The sequence below is a fragment of the Phocoena sinus genome, chromosome 16, assembly GCF_008692025.1.
Source record: "Phocoena sinus isolate mPhoSin1 chromosome 16, mPhoSin1.pri, whole genome shotgun sequence".
NCBI classification, from domain to species: Eukaryota; Metazoa; Chordata; class Mammalia; order Artiodactyla; family Phocoenidae; genus Phocoena; species Phocoena sinus.
Window position 1 is genome coordinate 60,415,803 of NC_045778.1, and position 22,169 is coordinate 60,437,971.

Sequence of the window (22,169 nt, forward strand, 5' to 3'; positions counted from 1 at the left end):
CCTCAGACTCTTTATTCATCAACTTTTAAGTTTTAGAGATTGAGCTGAGAGAGGACTGTAGCCACTTTTTTGACACACCACTGTTGTTCCTGGGATAGGACAGGAAGTGTTGATGTTCCTTTTCGAAACCCAAACAAATCGAAATTTGTTTGATTTTACAAGTGTTTCATTTTGGCTTATTTTAGGATCTTGAGAATCTGCCTTTGCTTATTCAAGTGTTATTATATAAGGTTGTTAATTTCTTTTCTTTGATCCCTTAAGCTATAAAATAGGGACAGGAAAGCAGAATCACGTACTTTAAAAGAAAGTCTCCTTTGACCCTGCTTTCCCCAGTGGGAAGATGAAGTTCCCCCACTGACAACTTTAGTAATTTTATTTAATGTCCCAAAGACATTAGAATACAGGATTCTCTCTGATCCTAACTTCTTTGAAACAAGTCCTAAATCTAGACCCGTTTGAAAAAGAGCCTTTTTCCTCACTTGCCTAACTCTTTGAACTTGGTGAATAATAGTGGAACTCCCAGTAACACAATCTGTCATGTAAATTAGGCTTCTGAAATACTAAGAGGAATGTCCTCCAGGTTCTGCCACTATCAGAGATTGGTATGACAAAAAAAAATTTTTTTTTAATTGCAAAATGCAAACCCCACTTCCTCTCCTCAAAACAGAGACTCAGGTAAATAGAGTGAAGAGATTATTATTAATGTGGTGGCACTTTTTTCCTAGAAGGCTTAAGACATCATCACCCAGGACTGAAGTTCTCCCCATTTTCAAAACAGATGCCGTCATATTTCAGGTAGCTGGAAACCAATTTGGAGTAGGTTTAGTATAGCCTTATTACCATTTATTTCTTGAATGACTCAGTATAATAGAGGTGTAAACATGATATACAAGGAACATTTGCAAAGAGGGTTTCAAAGAGGTACTTACTGAGTTTTTGAGAGGAAATAGGGTTAAGTTTAAAGGCCATAATTAAAATCTTTCTAGGGAAACCATAGTGTTCAGTGGTAAGATTAAAAACCACATTACTGAAAGGTAGCCTGCAGCATTCAACCCATTCAATTGGTATTAAACTGGTAACTGATGAAATAAGCATTCTGAGTTGAATTTTAATTCTAATGTGCTTGGCAAAGCCGAATTGCAGTGCACTTTATCTTTTTGGATATAAAATCAGAATGCACTATGCTATTAAAAATGTGTCCTTATTCACTAGTATTAATCATTAATTTTGAAGTACACTAAACTCTTACTATACTGAGGACGGCCACCTGAACAATTTCATTCGCTACATCAAAACCCTTCAAGTAGGCGCTTAGTGTTCTCATTTTACAGGTGAGGAAGTTGATGGTCAAAGAGGTTAGATAGCTTGCCTAAGTGCCAAAGCCAGGGTTTGAATATAGTGCCCAGTGAGAACTTTGACATAATATTGCTTCCATTCAGAGGAAGAACTTGCCATCCCTTTGTCCATTCTCCCCTGACTACATCAAATAGATTTGCATCATCTCAGAATGTGACTTCCCATATACAGGTATACAACTGACCCTTGAACAACATGGGTTTGAACTGCAAGGGTCCACTTATGCGTAGATTTTTTTCACTATGTACCGCAGTACTATATGATCTGCAGTTGTTTGAATCTGCAGGTGCATGACCACGGATGCGGAGGGCTGACTGTAAAGTTATACTTGGATTTCCTTCTGTGTGGCGGACCAGCACCTTGAAACCCCTAGTTGTTAAGGGTCAGCCATACTTTTAATAAACAGTATTTTCCAACTCTCGGAGTTGCTTTTCTTGAAAAGGTGGGAATGAGGAGACACAACATGAAAATACATTCTCTTCTGGCATGGTAGAAAGGTGGAGCCAGGAACCTTTTACTTTACAAATGGAATCCTTAGCTTAGCTATTACTAATCCAGTCATTGTCAGTGTATACCAGGGATGGGCAAACTAAAGCCGGTGGGCCGAGTCCAGCCCACTGCTCATTATTGCACAGTTCAAGAACTAAGAATGGTTGCAAAAAAGCATCAAGTGAAGAATTATGATTTGTGACATGTGAAAATTACGTGGAACTCCTCAATGGTAAGAAATGTCCCTCCCACCCTGATGCAGGGTGCTCAGTAGTCGGGGAGGCTGTGCACATGTGGGGGTCAGAGGTTAGTGGGAAACCTCTATATATTCGGCTAAATTTTGCTGTGAACCTAAAACTTCTCTAAAAAAGCCTATTAAAATATATATGAAGTTCAAATTCAACGTTCATAAGTAATGTTTTATTGGAACACAGCCACACCCATTTATTTATATATTATCTATGGCTGTTTTCACCCTACAAGGATAGAGTTGAGTAGTTGAGACAAGGTGGCTTGAGAAGCCTAAAACATTTACCGTCTTGGCCTTTACAGAAAAAGTTTTCCCATCTCTCGTATAGATTAAGATCCTGGTTAGAGTGCCGCCCCTGGAGTCAAACTTCCAGGCTTCATAGTACCCTTTGCACCTCTTACTAGATGTGAGGCTTTGGACAAGTGACCTAACCTTGCTAGCCTCATTTTACTGAGGCAAGAATACAACCCTTAGAGGACTCTTTTAAGGATTAAATGAGTTAATACACATAAAGCACCTAATCCATGTTAGTATAATTTATTTTGATTTTTGAGAATTTCACATTCCTCATACGGCCTTTCCTTTTAGAATCTGTTTATATTTTCTCTCAACTATTTGAAATATACTTTCTCTATGTGAGCGTTATATTTGTCTGATCAGGAGGCAGCTCCTTGTCTACCAGAAGCTCTCACATGACATGGTTATGTTGATTGTTCCTATTTTACCCTCCAGTTTGTACTTTTTGATCAAAAGTAGCTCCAGAAGAGTAGTTATTACTTCCTCTGTCTTCCAGATGCAGAACTGCCAGCATGGCAAGTCAAGAACCAGTTTGTCTTTTCCAATGCCAGGCTTCTTGGTGGCATATATGCACTTTCTTTCCAGAGGACATTTATGCATACATTTTGCCATTCCCCAGTTCTTAGAAAGTGACGACTTACCATATCTTACATAAAATCACTCTGAGTAACTTAGCAAAGAATGTAGTCGAGTGACTATTCTGAAGATTTTCAAAGATTCTTATTCAGCAGAAAAAAATGTAAACACAGTTAGCCAATAATTTCTGGATAGGTTGGAATTCCAAAGACCAAAAGGTGCCCGTTCATAAGCTACATAATTAGGTTCTGGTACTTTAATAAAAGATATTTAGATTCAGCTAACATTTGTTGAGCAGCTATTATGTACTATATCTTTTTTGGGATTCATGTCCTTTCCACACTGTTGCCAGTTTTAGAGGCCAAGTCAATGAGCCAGACTTTGGATTTTTAAAGTTCTTCAACCCTACTAACTGGTCACTTTGGGCAAATAATTTTCTTTTTCTTTTTTCTTTTTTTTTGGCCACGCTGCGCAGCTTGCGGGATCCTAGTTCCCTGACCAGGGTTAGAACCTGGGCCCCTGGCAGTGGAAGCACCGAGTCCTAACCACTGGACCACCAGGGCATTTCCTATTTTTCTGAGATTATTTTCTAACTTGTAAAATAGGAATAATAATAATAGCTGACTGAGTGGTTGTGGGAATCAAATAAGGTAACCCATGGAAATCATTTAGTCACTCTGAGTGAAACATAATACTTTTATTTCCTTCTTTACCTGTCAACCCCATAAAATACATTTACAAGCAATTCCCATTTCAACTTTATCCTGTAAAAATTAAAAGAATTGTATTTCCACCTGCTAAATTTTAGAATCTCAGCTTCTTAAGGTCAGAGCAAAAGATAGCTACCTCCTTTATCTCATGTAGATGGGCGTGCTATCCAAGTGGCCCCTGTATTGCTGGCTGTTCGCAACGTGTCCTTGGTAATTAAAAAGGGTCTTCTCTGAAATTTATACTGGGAGTTGGAAAGAGCTCACAAATTTGTCTTTGCCTCTAGGTATCTTGTTTCTGTTCATCGCCAGTTTTTCATAGTTTGAGTAAAATCTCATAAGTATGGCCAGAACTAGGGTGAGGCAATGAGGACACAAAATTTAAGGAGACACTTTTAGGGTCGTGCAAGATCTTAACACTAATACGTTTTTCTTCGTATCTGCTAGATCATGAAAAAGTTTGGCCTTATTTTAAAATAAAGTACTCACTATACACAGGGTATGGCAAATTGTCTTAGATACACAAGAGGGAGGGTTTAGAATGGGAAAGAAAACGTTAGCGTTACCCTGGTCAATTTTTTATTAAACTCCTTTGAAATAAGTGGAGTTTAAATGCCCATTCTTCACGGATTCTTGATGCAGAGAAGAGACGGCACAGGACGTTGTGAGTTCAAAGCAAGGTGTACTCTTCAGGTGTTTTTTGTTTGTTTTCTGTTGTTTGTTTTTTTTGCTTTTTGTTCTTTCCCCACTCCTGCTACGGCTTCCGAATCTGGGGCTATGTCTCTGCAGGTTGAATAATCCTAGCTGCCATCCTGGATCACTCCCCCTCTACCTCGCCACTGACCTGTTGCTCCAAAGCTGAATATAGGGCAAAAGGGGAGAGCCGGAGCGCTGCTGTCCTTGGAGCCTGCAGTGGCGGCAGCAAGCCACACGGCCACAACTGTGAGTCTTGGTCGCTGCGCAGACTCCAGGAGAGCGTGACTGACGATGCGACCAGGACCTTGGGGAAAGGTGAGTCCTCTTGACAGCTGTCCGCGGGCTGGGGGCGCCCCGTGGCTGGATGTTGGCTCTGGTGAGGTGGCTGCCGGCCTTGGCCTCCAGACCAGCATAGCGAGGAGGGACAGGGTTCCTCTGCACAAAAGCCACGTGCAAAAAAAAGGTGTCTTCTCTGGGACATGGGAGACAGAGCACCCATGGCCCTCTTGGGGTCCTGGGGAGGCGAGTGGGCCCCTCTCCCCTCTGGGCTAATCTGCCTCCCTGTATCCCCCTCCGCCCGCAGGGAGCGCCCCCCCAGGGCCTGTCCCAGAGGGCCTGATCCGCCTCTACAGCATGAGGTTCTGCCCCTACGCGCACAGGACGCGCCTGGTCCTCCAGGCTAAAGGCATCAGGTGAGAAGCAGGGGGGCCCCCGTAGGCGCGTGGGAATGTCTGATATCTGGGGAGCCCTGGTCAGATTTCAGAGGCTCTCTGTGTCTTTCTTCTGAGGCAAAGTCAATAAACGGTTAGCAAAGGACAGGTTCTTGAGAGTGCCGTCCTGAAATGCAGAGACAGGCCTGTGCAGGAGACTTTTAGGACAGCTCAGAGTAAACTGAATGATGGCTCGGTGAGCTGGTTCCTCCCCTAGAGCTTGTGAAGAAAGGCACCACGGAGGCTACCGGGGCCTTCTCTGACTGCTCTGTCCAGTGTAAACCCCACCCCACCCCAGGCGTCTTCAGGTCAATTCTGTTCTCTTCATTGCGCTTGCAATGTTTTCTTATTTGTTTATCCGTCTTTCCTTTACATCTCCCAGCCCCTCCCCCAACACACATAGAAACACACACTGACACACACACAAATGTAAGTTCTTGAAGGTAGGGACTTGTCTCTCTTATTCATGGGCCAGAAGAGAGCCTGGCACGTAGTAGGTGCTTAAAACTATTTTTTGAATGAATGAACAAATAGTTCCAAATGGTGAAATAGAAGGAACTGCTATCAAAGAGGTGTCCTGAAGTTTCCCACACACCTGATAATAGGTACACACCCGCCAGAAGGCATTCTGCACGATGAGCTCCTGCAAAGGACATCTGGATTTGGAAGGCAGAGCAACTTTGCTGGAATGTGGACGGCTGGATGGACCGGCTCAAAGCCAAGGTGTTGAGATGTGTTACTCCAGCCTCTTGACTCTGGCCTCGGAGAATCGGTAGTTCGGGAGTTTCGGATTCATGTTAAAGAGATGCAGAGACTAATACAGAGATGTTTTAAAGAAAATTATGTAATTCTGCTCTGTGGAGTTTCTATGGCTTATATTTCCAGGTTCTTCCCTCTTGCTCAATTCTACTTGGCCTTAAGGTTACCTTTTTTTTTTTTTTTTTTAAGAAAAATAACAATTGATGTTTTACCCCCAGTGATGAAGTGGCAGCTTAGGAACTGATGTAAATACTTCTTGGGGGCAGGGTTTCTCACCCTTGGCACTGTTGACATTCGGAGCTGGATAGTTCTTTGCTCTGTGTGTTTGGTGAGGGAGGAGCTGTCTTGTGCACTGCTGGATGTCTAACGGCATCCCTGGCCTCTACCCATTAGATGGCAGTAGAATCCCCCTCCCTCCAGTTGTGGCAAATGAAAAATGTCTCCAGATATCAGATTTGTACTTTCAAACTTTAAAGTGTACTGAAATCTGTGGTGCCATGGTTAAGCTTGTGAGCTCTGAGTCAGACTGCCTGGCCTCCCATCTCGGCTGTACCACTTCTTAGTGGGTGATATTGGGCAGGAGATTCAACCACAGGGAGGCTTATTTCTCACAGGGGCTGTGTTAAATGTTTTCTTTGCCTCCCCTCCGTTGCTGCTCGTCATGATTCCCCGATTCACTGGGGAATCGTGAGGAGCTAATGGGATAAGGCATCGAAAACATCTAGCACATCTTATGGCAGGAATGAAGACGATGTTGTTACGTATTTTTCTCTGTACAAACCTAAATTTTAAAAACACTCATTGCAAATTTTAATTTTATAGATTGATTGCTTCTGCTTTCAAGATGAGTGTCTGCCCGCCTAAGCCTTTCATTTTTGTTCTGTCCTGTTTTCCTTTTGCTTTGCAAGACATGAAGTTATCAACATTAACCTGAGAAACAAGCCTGAATGGTACTTTACAAAGCACCCTTTTGGCAAAATTCCTGTCCTGGAGAACAGCAAATGTCAACTGATCTATGAATCTGTCATTGCTTGTGAGTACCTGGATGACGCTTATCCTGGAAGGAAGCTGTATCCATGTGACTCTTATGAGCGAGCTCGCCAAAAGATGTTATTGGACCTATTCTATAAGGTATATCCAATTTTTTTTAAAAGCCACTTACACTCTGTTTTACTTTGTCTGTCTTTCCCAAACTCCAATCCATTTTAAAAGTCAAATCGTTGGTTAAATTGATATGTTTTAATACATATGTGTGCCTTAGGAGGATAACTGGTGTGGAATTATAGTAAAGCTGTGACCTCTGATATTAAAGGTTAAAGGCTTAGCCGATAGGTACTTTTCCATTTGAACTAGCAGTCTCAAGAGTTACGGTTATGGCATGGTTATGACTGTGTAACTTGAGACAGGAATATTGAAAGAATTGAAAACTGGTGGTACTTTAAAGGAACCATTTCCAAGATCCCAGGTTAAAAAAAAAAAAAAAAATTGGGATGTGAAAAAGGTAATGCACAGAAGGAGATTGGCCTTTATGGGGAACAAAAGTGCCAACCACCCAGGAAATGTGTAGAAGAGAGAAAAGGGGGCACCTGTTGATAGTGGGAGAGAATATGATGGAGAAATTTTAAGACAGTTCTCTTTGAAAAGAAACAAAAATAACTCAATGATATTAATAGCTGATGTCTGTTGAGCACTTGTGATGTGCCAAGCACGGTTCTAACTACCTTATATAGGTTAACTCGTTTAATCCTCACCACTGCCCTTTAAAGTGGGTATTATTATTGCTCTATTCCTCAGATGAGAACATTGAGGCTTAGAGAGGGTAAGTGCCCTACCCAAGATTGTACAGCATGGAAATAGCTGACCAAGTAAGGAACACCGGAGAGCCCCCTCTAAAACACCTTGTTTACCAGGGTGCTGTGACAAGTGGATTCCTGAAACCACAGAGGTGGCCCTCAGAGGGAGCTGGGGAGCCTGGATGTGGGTGTTGGCCTGTTCAGCTGGAGTGACAAAGCTCTGGCTGCATTTTTAGGCAGAGCAGGAGCCCTCAGACTTCTCCACTAAGAACCTGTGTCCTCTTATCAGGTCCCACATTTGACCAAGGAGTGTCTGATAGCATTGAGATGTGGGAGAGAATGCACTGATCTGAAGCTAGCCCTGCGTCAGGAGTTCTGCAACCTGGAAGAGGTACAAAACGGGTCCCCCTCCTGGCCAGATGCAGTGGAAGAAGTGATGCAGGTCCCCACCCTGGTCACCCTGGCACCCTCCACTCTCACAGATTTATTCTTTTCCTGCCAGACTTTGATAAGTTCAGTTACTAGGCATCTGATTTTAACTTGTGGGTACTTGCCCTCTGCTAACCTGCTCTGGAACTTTTCTTGAAAATCTGGCAAGGAGTGAGGGAGGGCATGTGATGAATTTCTTCCTTTCCCAGAATCACCACATTCCTTAAGTATCTCTGCACGGATCCTCTAGCTTCTGCCATTGAGTCCAAGGTCTATGTTGGTTAGAGATTGTGTTTGGCTGCTAGTAAAAGGGACCTAACCACTGTAAATTTGTCCTTTAAGGATTTATTCTTTCACACACACACACACACACACAGGTAAGGTAGTACAGGGCTGTTTTGATGCCTTCTTCATGAAGTTACCAGGGACTGAGGCCTTTTCTCTCTTCCTGTTCTGTTATTTTTGGTGCAAGGCTTGTATACTCAAAATAACAAGATAGCTGCTAGAACTGCAGCCATCACATCCAAGTCCCAGGTAACAGAAAGGAAAAAAATGGCAAAAGGCCATACTACTTTAAAGGCTTTCCTGAAAGTCCTACCCCATGACTACTTAAATCTCATTGGCCAGAACTTAGTTGTAGAGTCATAAGTATCTGCAGGGGAGGCTGGGAAATTTAGTCTTTTAGCTGGGAACACCTTGCATAAAATCAGAGTTCCATAATCAAGAAAGAAGGGGAAAGTGTCTATGGGTAAGCAAGGAGCAATGACTGTTATCAGCTCCTCCATTAATCTGGCAGTAATGGGGAATTCCCTGGTGGTCCAGTGGTCCAGTGGTTAGGACTCTGCACTCTCACTGCTGAGGGCCTGGGTTCAATCCCTGGTTGAGGAACTAAGATCCCACCAGCCCTGTGGCGAGGCCAAAAAAAAAATCCAGCAGTAATAGGGTTACTTACCCTGTACATCTAGAATAACCTGGAAGGCGGTTCTTTGACTTCCTTTATCTTTGTTCCAGAAACTGATAAATTCCCCCTATGGGTGGGTTGTAATTCTTTTGGCAGCCAGAGAATGCTATTTTTATCCCCTAAAGGGAAGGCTGATTACTAATATGCTTCCATTTGACCTTTGTTAAGTGGAAGCAGTTCAGTTTATTTACAATGCCAGCTGCCTATCTTAGATTTATACAGTTGCAGTATTTCTGGATGATGAATAGTCATGTGTAAGAAATGTCAGCCTTGGGGCTTCCCTGGTGGCGCAGTGGTTGAGAGTCCGCCTGCCGAAGCAGGGGACACAGGTTCGTGTCCCGGTCCGGGAAGATCCCACATGCTGTGGAGCAGCTGGGCCCGTGAGCCATGGCCGCTGAGCCTGCGCATCCGGAGCCTGTGCTCCACAACGGGAGAGGCCACAGCAGTGAGAGGCCCGCGTACCGCACAAAAAAAAAAAAAAAAAAAGAAAAGAAATGTCAGCCTTTGGTCCTGAGAACACAGACTGTGGTCTTGACTCCAAGGAGGCAACTAGGATGAGGTAGACTCTTGGATCCTAGACTTGGCTTTACAAGATTACAGAACCTTTGGTAAGGTTCTGGACCTCTCTGTGCCTTGGTTTCCACATTTATAGGATGAGGGAGTGTTTTAAAACAGAGAGTTTCTGGGTTCTACAGAGGGACCACTGAGTAGGGGAGGTCTGGTGGGTGGTTCCAGATCCTGCTTCAGCCACACCAGCCCTGCTCTTATCACTGGATTTAACAAGACATCCAATAAACTCGAATTTGGAGAGGGAGGGGGACCTCTGCTTTCAAAAAGAAGTTTGAAAGCTCTTGCCCATAGAGAATGTTTAAGGTCTTTATTTCAAAGATCAGCTGAACTGATTTTATCATGTCTGGTTACCTTTTTACAGTTAATTGCTGGGCCAGGGAAAGGAGCTGGGAAACAAAACCCTTTAAACTCAGAGATAATTAAAAACACATTTTGAACTGTGTTCCTCCTACTCTGTGTTTGGATGATGGATGAACTTTGAAAATTACAGATTGCTAAAGAAACGTATAATATTACGACGGAGGCACAGTTCTTTAGCTGGGTTCTTCCAGGGGAAGTGAACCTGTATTTTTGTGCCAGGCATGATGCTACAGGTGCTTTGAATACATCCTCTCATTTAATCTTGCCAACAACCCTGTCAGATCTAATAAATAGCATCAGTGAAAGCTACCTAAACCAGGGCTGGTTTAAGGACCACTGAGTATTCAGCATTGTTCTACCAGATTTGAATGTAGCTTTTGTCCCCTAAAATGTTAGCAGGAATTATAACTACAACAAAGGCAGTATCAGAATCTGAAACATGCCCACTGAGCTTGAATTATTTGATTAATTCCTCTCAATACCAGTGTATTGACTCTAGGAGATTCTAGTGAAATTGAAACTTGTCCGAATAATTCTAATAGAGATGGCCCCTCTCTATTAATAGAGATGACGTGTACAATTTTTTCCCATGGTTTTGTACAATCAGGATTTTCTGTGAGTTGAAAATATTTTAAATATCCTTGGGCTTTCTGAGTGATAAACAACTTAAGAGACCAGTGTATAATTTTCTGCCACGTTATCCTCAAGCAAACGGCTCAGTTTAACTTTTGCAACCTTACACTGACATTTTCTTCTTTTGAAATAAATGCCCTGTTTGACTTTTAAATTTTTCTTTAAAAAAAAGTTTCATCGAAATTAAAGGCTTATTGTGCTTGTTATATAACCATATTTTTCTATGTCATTTTTACAATTCTTTGAGATACATTACTGCTGTTTTTCTTTCTAACCAGCAGGCTCCCCTCTTGCTTTCCTGTTCTGAACATTTTCCTGAGTTTTAAAAACTGCTGGGCTGCCCTTCTCTAACCACACGTTCTGTCTTCAATCCAATTTGCTAGTCTTTACTGAATCATTAATCTCAGCAGCGTAATTTTTTTTTTTTTTTTTTGGACTTGAGAGAGCTTTTTAATGGAGCTTTTTTTTTTTTTTTTATTAATTAATTTATTTTTGCTGGGTTGGGTCTTCGTTTCTGTGCGAGGGCTTTCTTTAGTCGTGGCAAGCGGGGGGCCACTCTTCATCACGGTGCGCAGGCCTCTCACTATCGCGGCCTTTCTTGTTGCGGAGCACAGGCTCCAGACGCGCAGGCTCAGTAGGTGTGGCTCACGGGCCCAGCCGCTCCGCGGCATGTGGGATCTTCCCGGACCGGGGCACGAACCCGTGTCCCCTGCATCGGCAGGCGGACTCTCAACCACTGCGCCACCAGGGAAGCCCCGTAATTTTTTTAAGCTTTAGTTTTTTAATCTTTATTACTGACTTGCATTTCAAAATAGCACCTGATCCCATCTTTCTTTTATCTTTGTGGATTGGAATGTTGGCAGAACCTCTCAGCTGTTCTTTTTTCGGGCGGCAGTGCCTTCATTCTAAATGTTTTCATTATGGAAGTAGTCCAATCAAGTCCAAGTGCAGTGAAGGACAGGATTCAGCCAGATTACAGTCACTCCCCATCTCTTCCCAACCCTCCCAGTTATAGGCAACTACTAATTTACTTTCTTTCTCTATGGATTTACCTGTTTTGGACATTTCATATACATGGAATCATTTAACGTTAGCCTTCCATGTGCTTCTTTTACTTAGTGTAATGTTTTCAAGTTTCATCCTTCACTCCTTTTCATGGCTTAGTAGTATTTCATTGTATGGATACACCAACCTTGTTTATCCACACATCAGTTGATGGATACTTGGGTTGTTTCCACTTTTTGGCTCTTAGGAATAGTGTTGCTGTGAACATTCATTTATGAGATTTTGGCTCAGACATACGTTGTCAGTTCTCTTGGATTTGTTAGCTAATTCAGCATGTCCACCTATGTGCCATTTTTTGGTTGTAATCACCATTCCTCCACACTAGGGAACTGGTTATCTTCTAGTCACCGTGGCTACCTGAGCAGTTTTAGTGCTGCTAGTTTGGTAACTTAATTCATTGTCCAATTCTGACAGCTGCTTTCTAGGTAAACTAATATTTGCTGTATTTCTTTTAAGAAACTTCCTCTATACCTTCTCCCACCATGTAAACAATAGAATAATAGTTCTTCTTGTTATTTAAAAATTAATTAAATAAAATTAATTTATTTAATTAATACTTGTTCATTAGAGAAAGTGTGGAAAATACAGAAAAATATAGAAACTAAGAAAAGAAATTCATAATCCCACTACCCAGAAACAACCACTGTTATTATTTTTTTCTCTCCTTTTCTTATGTATATTATTATGTAGTTGAAATTGTACTGTATGTAGAACTTGGTTACCATTATGACGTAAGGATTTTTCCCATATTTTAATAAACTCTATAAATGCTTATTTATGGGTATAAGGGTGTTTATTAGAGCAGCCTTATTTGTTATGGTGAAAAATTATAAACCTTAATGTACATTAGATAGGGAATGGTTAAATGAAGGCTTCCCTGGTTAAGAATCCGCCTGCCAATGCAGGGGCCACGGGTTCCAGCCCTGGTCCGGGAAGGTACCACAAGCCGCGGAGCAACTAAGCCCGTGCGCCACAACTACTGAGCCTGTGCTCTAGAGCCCACAAGCCACAACTGCTGAAGCCTGCGTGCCTAGAGCCTATGCTCTGCAACAACAGAAGCCACCGCAATGAGAAGCCCGCGCACAGCAACAAAGACCTAACGCAGCCAAAAATAAAATAAATAGAATTTTTAAAATTTATTAAAAAAAAGAATGAGGTAGATCCATGTGTTCTGAGATGAAAAGATTGCCTAGAAATATTAAGTGAATTACACAGTAATACAAGTGATATGATCCAATTTTGTAGAAGAAAACAAAACTTAACTATATATGTGTATATATATATATATATATATATATATATATATATATATATATACATGTAAATAAACGCCTGGAAAAATGTCTGGAGAGACACACATCAGACTCCTACTGGTGACTGCTACTGGGAAGGGGATTAGCCCTGGGGTGGGAAAGAAAAGTGGTTAAGAGCAGGGATAGGAAGGGAGAGTCTTTACCTTTTATACTGCTTTCTGTGTTTGAATTTTTTTTAAATAATGAGAATGCATTTCTCTATTAGATGTGTAATTATTAAAGATGGAAAAAAAATCACTTTTCATTCTGCATAATTTGCCATATGTATAAGCCATAGTTATTTATCCAGCAGCACTCATTAGAGTTATTTAGTTTGTTTCAGTTGCTTACCGTTGTGAATGATGCTGCCAGGAACAGCAGCTTCTTTGCATAAAAATCCTTTTCTCTATTTTAGAATATGTCCTTAGGCTGCACTTCCAGGAATGGAGTTACCAGATCAAAGGGTATGACCACTTTAGAGGCTGGAGCTGGATGTTGCTAAATTGCTTCCTCCAAGTCATGTGCTGTATACCCCCACCCTCAGTGTATGGAAAATGCCCTTTGTATCATCCCCTTTTCACTGTTGGGAGATTTCATTTAAAAAGATATTTGCCTGTTTTGAGAAACAGTAGTTTCTCATCGTTGATTTAATGTATATTTCTTTGATTGCTAGTGAGGTGGTAGATTTTCCCCCAAAGTATTCCATCTCTTCGTGTTTTATTTATGAAAATGGTCTACTACCCATCTGTTTGTCAAGGTCTTACTGATTTTCCTTGTTGATTTATTTTTTTAGAGTTCCTTATCTATAAAGGATATTGGTCTGTTTCTAAGGCACATTTTTTGGTTTTGTTTTAACTTTTTGTCTTTGTTTTGTACATATATAAATATAACATTATTGTTCTATAAGTCTTTCCTGTTGTGATTTCTTCTGATACTTTTATACATAGGAAATCCTCTCCTCCTTCAGAGATTTGATATTCATTTATATTTTCATCCACCACCCATCACTTTAAAAATATTTGACTTGTCAAGACTTACCCAACTAGCTTTTCCCCCCTACTATCTTACAAATATATTTTGATAAAAGAATTAAGCCCGTGAAAAGGATTCCAGGATAGAGTTTTCAGGGTGGTCCTTTGATCCCCCCAAATGTTGACAGGTTGCATTCCGAATCTTCACAGGGAGCTCCAGGTTGTAAGTGGTGGTCAGTAGGAGGGGCGTGTTCTGCACAGACCCTACTTCTCAGGCTTCTTTCTAGAGAAGTGGCTTTATTTATACTCTAAGTTTGTTCTATACCCTTGGTTTGTTTTAAAGGGAATCAGTTCATCTTCGTTAGCTCAGCCTCAGCTATAGTATGTCAGTGTAGCAGGGACCTGAAATTTGAAATCTTGAGAATCTCCCCGTTGTCTTATATGAACTTAAAAGATTTCTGCCCTGGAGTTGAGTACTTTGCTTCTGCTTCTGGATAAGGGCCTGCATTGCTGATGTACCGGCAAGTGGCTTTGTGTATTTTATTGGGGGAGGGGGGTCTGCTTCATTTTTTTTTTTTTAATAAATTGCTATTTTATTTTTTTAATTTATTATTTATTTATTTACTTATTTATGGCTGCACTGGGTCTTTGTTGCTGCATGGGGGCTTTCTCTAGTTGTGGCGAGCGGGGGCTACTCTTCATTGCAGTGTGCGGGCTTCTCACTGCCGTGGCTTCTCTTGTTGCAGAGCATGGGCTCTAGGCACGCGGGCTTCAGTAGTTGCGGCACGCGGGCTCAGTAGTTATGGTACACGGGCTCAGTTGCTCCGCGGCATGTGGGATCTTCCAGGACCAGGGCTCGAACCCGTGTCCCCTGCGTTGGCAGGCAGATTCTTAACCACTGTGTCACCAGAGAAGTCCCGGGTCTGCTTCTTAAGAACTATTTCCATCAAGAAAAACCTTTCTTCCTCCTCCAACCAGGACAGCAGCACCCACTGAGAGCCACCAAGCTGTCCTGGTTAGAGGTCCGGGATTTGTCGGCTGTCGTGTAAATGACCACGTGTAGGGCAGGTGGCCAAGTCAAGGTCTAAAGTGCAGTTATTGAAGCTGCACTTGAGAGTCCAAGATTGTAGTCTGAAGCTTTTTAGAATGCCTGGTTTGAGGAAGTCTGGGCTTTGCTTCTCTTTACAATCTTGCTCCTTAAAAAAATTTTTGCAGATTTCCTTTTCCTCCTTGTTGAACCTCCTGGCGGGGAAGCCACGGCCAGTGAGCCTCACCACGATGGCCACGAGGGAGAGCCCCGCGCCACGCGCTTCTTCCTTCTACGTGCGCTCTAGCACGAACCTCCTTTCGTCCACCTGGGGGAGCCCAAGAGGCCTTCGCAGTAGATGAGTGGCCCTTCCAGGCTTTTCAAGTTTGGGGTGGAAGTAGTGATACTCACGTCTCACCAAGCAGTCCCTCCCTCTTGATTTGCATGTTCACTCCTAACCCCTTGTCACATCTAAAAGCAAGAAAAAGATCTGTAGTCATTTTTCAGTGAAGTGGAGAACAGAAAATTTTAAAATTAGAGTTTTCTACTATTCCAGAGCATCAAATGGCTTTCCCTAAAACATCTCAATTCTTAACCTGAATTGAAGATTTGTGAACACTTTAAGGAAGCCTGAGGGCTTGAAGCTAGAGGCTCAGTTCCCTCCCCAGGCCATGCATGGCCTTGTGGGGATGTCTAGGGCCTTGGTGGAAAAGTGTCTTCTCTAAGCAGGCCATCTTGCCTTGCTTGACGATACCAAGGACAATAGTTCTGAGAGTGAGGGAGTCCATCATGAGAAAAGCTATTCAACATTAAGAATGACCAATATCATTATATGTGGCAGGTGGGTGACAGGAATAACTCAAAACAGTTTTTTTAAATGACATTGGATATTAACATAAGCACTGCTAAGTGGGTCGAGATAACCACAGCTTCCTGTTTTGTTTCTGATGACAGAACACTTAGGAACGATAAGACATTGGACATTAAGACGGTCGGTTTATTTTTACTTCTGAGTATCTGAAAATTTGTCAGAGCAGATAATTGGCTGTAAACAAGGGACTTAGTTTAAACTGAGAACACAGAAGAACTCTTTTGAGTCAAGTTGCCTGAAGACCTTCTTATCCATGGAATGAAACAGGAAGGAGAGAATTTTGAAAAGCTCCTTTGCCATGATTGTGTCACACCTCTTGGTTAGTTAGCTGCTCTGGCAGAGCCCCTGACAGAGAGACTGAGAAAGAGGAAAATTGAGGGGGAAGTTCTCACAGGGTCGCTCAGAGCTGAGCCAGTCCTTGGATGTAGAGGGAAAGAGGCTTTCAGAGTTTGCTGATTCTAAGCTTCTTGCTGCTACATAAATTTTAAGAACAGGCAAAGAATTCACAAGAGACTTGGGGAAGCCTCTGTGATTAGAGTCATCATACATACATATCTGAAGTTGAATGACACAGGGTTGACGCTAGTCTGGGACTTAGGAGAATGGTGTTTTTGTCTCAGCTCTGGCACTAACCAGAGAGCCCTCTTTACTTCCCTGGGTTGGAGTTTCCTCCTCTGTAAGCGAGAGTCTCTTGTGCTTCCACGCAGGAGACAAGAATCAGCTCACCAGCATGTTTTCCTCTCCACTTGAACTGCCAGGAAACTCAAGTCAAATCCAAAGCTTTATTTATTAAAGAACTCTGCAGGAGCCTTGGCTTGATGTCTTGAGACCGTTTTCCTTCCTTATTTTGACCTTCTGTTCTAGCTTTTACTTTCCCTGATCTTAGCATGGTATTATTTTTCATATTTAATATTGTAGTGTACACGTTTTTGTACACTGCAACTCTAATCCTTTGTGTAATAATGAGCATGGTATAAATAAATGGAAAAATGGAAGGGGAGTCACACTAGAAGAATCCCAGCGGCCCTTCCAGTACTGAAGTTCTGTGATTCTAAGGGGACAAGTCATTTCACATGTCCAGAAAGTCTCAGGTTTGCAGAGGAGGGAGCTCTCCTATTGAAGATCCTAAAGACGGCAGTAAACCTCCAAGGAGGCCTGGCCAGGTTGTGCTCCTGGGTTACTGCAATGTGTCTGTAGGGGAGCCAGTACTTTGTGCTGGTTTATAGGAAGACTGCTTCTCTATTGGGATTTTTAGACTTGCTCTATATGAAATCTGGTGGAGAAATGCCTGTCTGAGGCAGGGCTCAAGAATCTACAGCTGTATCAAGAACTCCAAGGAATCTTGATGTCACACTTGGATTAAAGAGAGTCCGAGGGAACGTGTAAATGTACTGCAGGGGCGAGGGAGAGGCTGGCAGAAGACAACTGATGCCTCATTCATTTCATCCATATGCTTATCTTGACTTTTTATTGTACCAAGCACCTTGATAAGGCTTAAATTGCTTTATGAGTGTTTATATAAAAATTGATTGTACCTGTAAGATCATATATATTCAAAGGCAGACTCCTACTCTGAGTAAATGAAAAGCTTGAAAAATATACACTAAATAAACGTCAATTACTAAGCAGCTATTCATTTTCAAAATATCTCATCACTTTACCAAAGGACTCATCATGGGTTCTAGTAAATGTCCATATGTGGTCTGTTTTGACAAGGACTTTCTCAAGAGTACCTCTGCTATGTAAAGCAGAAGAGTTATATAGAAGTTCCAGAGTCCATCAGTTTAGATTCAGTTCTCATTTGTGCCATGAAAGGCCAATAAGAAGCTGGAGGTATACGTTTCAAAGCCAGTGGTCAAAGTTTGGGTGATTACTATCTGTTTCTGAACATAAAGAAGGTTGGGGGCTTTCTGGAATCCATAAAAACTGAATAATTTGTTCCTTTCCCCTGTAAATCAGGACTTGTTTACACATGACTGAAAATAGCCTCTGTTTTGAGTTTTCATTGGCCAGATTCTTCCGCTTTGGTACCATCTTGTGAGTTTCTTCGAACAAAGCGATGCCACCTAACATGTTTTCAGACTTTTAGGACAGTAGTCAGGGGGTCTCCTCTATGCCATACTGAGAGGTAACGAAGACATAGACTTCAGGGCACCAAGATTTGCTTTCTCCTCTGAGAAGGGTGGCAGGTGGAGGATCCCATTGATCTTTTCTGTTGGGGAAGGATTTGCTTTCTGTAGATGTAACCTCTGGGGGGGTCTCTGTGCTTTCTGATCACGAGAGTTCATGTATATTCATGCATGATTCCGTCACTCCTCACCATAACCTCTGAGGAGGGCACAAACATTACCACCATTATACAGATGAGAAAAATGAGGCTTGGAGGAGGAGGTGGGTAAGTTGCCCTGGGTTCCATGTTGAATGAGAGGTAGAGCCCAAGGTAGGACCAGGTCTGCTGGTACCAGAACTCATTCTTTTTTTTTTTGTTTTGTACATTTATTTATTTATTTATTTTTGGCTGCATTGGGTCTTCGTTGCTGCGCATGGGCTTTCTCTAGTTGCAGCGAGCCGGGGCTACTCTTCGTTGTGGCTTCTCATTGCGGTGGCTTCTCTTGTTGTGGAGCATGGCTCTAGGCACGCAGGATTCAGTAGTTGTGGCATGTGGGCTCAGTAGTTGTGGCTTGCGGGCTTTAGAGCGCAGGCTCAGTAGTTGCTCTGCGGCATGTGGGGTCTTCCTGGACCAGAGCTTGAACCCGTGTCCCCTGCATTGGCAGGCAGATTCTTAACCACTGTGCTACCAGGGAAGTCCCCAGAACTCATTCTTAACTTCAGCCCTAGACTACATCATAGAGGCAACAAGCTGTCCTGGAGTACGAAGAATCAAGCCTGAGAAATAAGGACACAGTAATCTAGATCTACACCTATGGGGAAGTATTTAGTTGATTATGCTTTTCGTGGGTCAAAGAGAGTCTCTTGCTTGATTTAACTAGGTAACTAGCGTCATACTTTTCTCTGTGGGAAGACCTGGCCCAGCAAAACCTCTGCCAAGCACTGTTGCTTTTTAAATTCTCAAGTACCTTTCCCCCGCCACTGTCTTTGGCGATCTCTCTGTCAAGAGTTTATCTGTTTTCTTGATGATTCCTCTATCCAGGTTGGTTTGTCCCATTTGGGAATGCGAAATTTTATTTTAATTTAAAAAGTTGATAGTGTTGGGTGGCCAATGCATGTGAAGTTCAAAGAGCTCAAATAAACAAAGAAAATATGATAGAAAGAGAGTGTTGGGATTTGAGCGAGCCCATTAGATAGCCCTGCTCTTCCCTGCCTTAGTTTTGAGTTGATTGAGAAACAAGGCAGAAGAGGAAGATGTGTGGAGACTGTGGTATCCCCTTTATTACAGATAAAGTGGACCCTGGAGAATGGGAGTCACAACTGCAACAAGTGGGGTTCCTAATGTGGCCCCTCCCTCCCAGGAACAGGCAGTGATGGTCAGGGGCAGGGCCCCCTCTCCAGGGGCTGAGCTCATCCCTGGAAAGCTTAGCACAGGGAGGAACCTGTTCTAGGCTGAGAAGGAGTGGCTGGGCTGGGCTGTCCTTCAAAATCCTCCAGTCAGATGAGCTGCACGAATGCCCCAGGGTTGAAAGGAGGGCAGGACTGAGCACGCCAGGAGCATGACCCTAAAGGAGGTGGAAGAAAACTCAGGAGAAGGGAAGACGCATTCACCTAACAAAATGGAAGGAGAATCAAAGTCTTGGTTCTCCTTCTTTGGGAATTAATTTGATATTTGTACTTAGTGTCTATAAACACATTAGTATATAGGTAAATTAACTTGCTTTTGCTCTGTTTAAACTTTCAGATTCTTGGCTATCAGAACACAGTCTTCTTCGGTGGAGACTGTATATCCATGATTGATTACCTCTTTTGGCCTTGGTTTGAGCGGCTGGATGTATATGGAATAGCTGAGTAAGACATTTAACTGTGTGGTTGTGGATTCCTAGGGTCGCCCTAGTGCTTGAAATGGTCTGTGTGCCATTTGTCCTTCTCTGGACATGTGACACATATGAATGTGAAACACAGTCGGGTTTTAAACTATGTGTTTCCTTGTTCAAAATGCATCTGTGCTCTTATGCCACTAACTGTGGACCCAAACTTTACCCGTATTTCTGCTGATAAGACTGTGTCTGAAAGCCTCCTGCCATGCTACAGAGCCTGCTGTCCTCAACACCCACCCAGCACAGGCCGGTGGTGAACACAAGCAGGGGAAGGGTCTCAGTCACAGGGTTTTGGCGCCTTGTCTGCAGCTTCCTCGGTGGCCCTCCACCTGGTCCTGCTGTGTCACCCAGCGGATCCCACACACCTTTGTTCCCCAAGGAATCTTTCCCCAGAAACGCAGACCCTTCAAAAAATAAATGATTTTTAAAGTAATATATGCTTGATGTTATACAAACAAACAAAATGGCCAGCCATACGCCATGGAAGTGTAGGGATGTTTAAGGTAGAAGAAATGACCTGGTAGACTCAGGGACGCTTCATAGGAGCCCTGGGCAGAACATGTGCTTTGTTCCCACGATGCTCACAGGAGAGGTTGAACTTGTGCTGGCTCTGCTCTCACGCCAGCCGGTTGCATGGTGGGTGCCGGCCACTCTGGTGTTTGGGAATCCAGTCCTGCCGAGGTAGAACTGCGTCTCCTTCATAATGCACACACTTGAGTCTTCCCAGGAGGCATCTCCTGTGCGTCCCACTTAGGGAAGTTCAGATATAACAAACTTGGATATTTAAAACTATGTCACACCATAAACTTTACAAAAACCTGTCTCTTCTGGGAGCAGAGTGTTGAACCACATATTAGGAACCCTCACCTTTTCTCCTGGATTTTACACTAACAAGTTTATTGCCTGGGCAAGTCACTTTACAGATCCTAGACCTAAACATCCTGATCGGTCTTTGAAAGGACCCAGTCAGCTCCATTATTTCAAGGTTTAATGATTGTTTTACTCATTGCTTTCCAAAAAAAGTGCTTTTGGAAACTACTTGTCTTTATTTTTTTCAAGCCTCCTAAAGTAAAATCTGAGAATGACAGAAGGATGTGTCTTTCAGGGGGTTGTCTTTTTGTTGGCAAACAGTGAAGCGCAGATACCTTATTTCCCCAGAGCACTCAGTCCGCAAGCATTTTAACCGCAGGGTTAAAAGCAACAACCTTTGCAATTCTAAAGCACACACAGCCATTCCAAGAATTAGATTTTCCTCCAGTAAGTGATTATGCTCAGTTGATAGTAAGGTAACTGAGATAACTTTATTGCCCCAGTAAACCCACTTCTTGTAGCTTGTAAGTCTAAAAAGTGATCCATGCTCCCTTTTGCCCTTTAGCTGTGCTAACGATTCTCTCCTGTCCTGCAGCTGTGTGAACCACACCCCCGCGCTCCGGCTCTGGATCGCAGCCATGAAGCAGGACCCCACAGTATGTGCTCTTCTCATAGATAAGAACATCTTCCTCGGCTTCTTGAATCTCTATTTTCAGAACAACCCCGATGCCTTTGACTATGGGCTAGGTTGCTGAGCCTTGCAGTCCACCCATTCACCACCCAGAATTCCCAGGCATGTCGTGATTCTGCATCAGCACTTGTTTTGGTGGGGCAGTCGATCTCTGTTCATTTTTTTTGAGGTTCCCAATAAACATGGAGACAGAATCATTTCTGATAATCATTTGTATGGCTCCTCTAGCCCACAGCGTCCAATGATTCTCTAGAAATCTCAGTGCTAGATTGTCCAGGGACATTTTGAGAGCCTGTGTGCCTCCCAGTTCCATGGTTATCGACCCAGTTTGACCTCCAGGTTGTTGGTGTTGATGTTGAGGTTCAAGGCCGCCCCATCACTGGTGCTTGTCACTACAGATGGCACCCTCCACAACTTCCTGGTGAGAGAGTCGAGAGGGAAGAAAATGCTTGCAGTCCAAATACTCTCCATTTGGCAAATGAAAGCTGCAGTCCCTGTGGGTGTGCATGAGTTTCATTCTCCCTCAAACTTTGGCTGTGGGCCCGGGAGGCACCGAGGGTCCTGTGACTAAAAGAATTCCAAAGCAGGAAATTAAACACCCATTATCACCCTGGACTACTGACGTCAGAATATCACCGGTGCTGTCAGGGCTCAGGATGGCTCACAAAATGTTCTATAGCCAACATCCTGCCTTAAAAAAAGACACACAGGGCTTCCCTGGTGGCGCAGTGGTTGAGAGTCCGCCTGCCGATGCAGGGGACACGGGTTCGTGCCCCGGTCCGGGAAGATCCCACATGCCGCGGAGCGGCTGGGCCCGTGAGCCATGGCTGCTGAGCCTGCACGTCCGGAGCCTGTGCTCCACAACGG

General features: G+C 43.0%; 1 protein-coding gene across 3 annotated transcripts in view; it reads left to right on the forward strand.

Moving 5' to 3' along the window:
- Window positions 1-21,529, forward strand: part of LOC116741718 (glutathione S-transferase omega-2-like) — a 22,310-nt gene extending 781 nt beyond the window's left edge. The window contains exons 1-7 of one of the 3 annotated variants that reach the window (XM_032608669.1): window positions 2,014-2,077; window positions 4,465-4,686; window positions 4,955-5,063; window positions 6,749-6,971; window positions 7,923-8,024; window positions 19,666-19,772; window positions 21,207-21,496. In XM_032608669.1, the coding sequence (XP_032464560.1) occupies window positions 5,005-5,063; window positions 6,749-6,971; window positions 7,923-8,024; window positions 19,666-19,772; window positions 21,207-21,366 (651 nt within the window). In that variant the 5' untranslated portion in view covers window positions 2,014-2,077; window positions 4,465-4,686; window positions 4,955-5,004 and the 3' untranslated portion in view covers window positions 21,367-21,496. Of the gene's footprint in view, window positions 1-2,013; window positions 2,078-4,464; window positions 4,687-4,954; window positions 5,064-6,748; window positions 6,972-7,922; window positions 8,025-19,665; window positions 19,773-21,206 lie in introns of those variants that run through there. The other 2 variants (XM_032608668.1, XM_032608670.1) reach the window with 2 other exon arrangements.
- The last annotated feature ends 640 nt before the right edge of the window (window positions 21,530-22,169 follow it).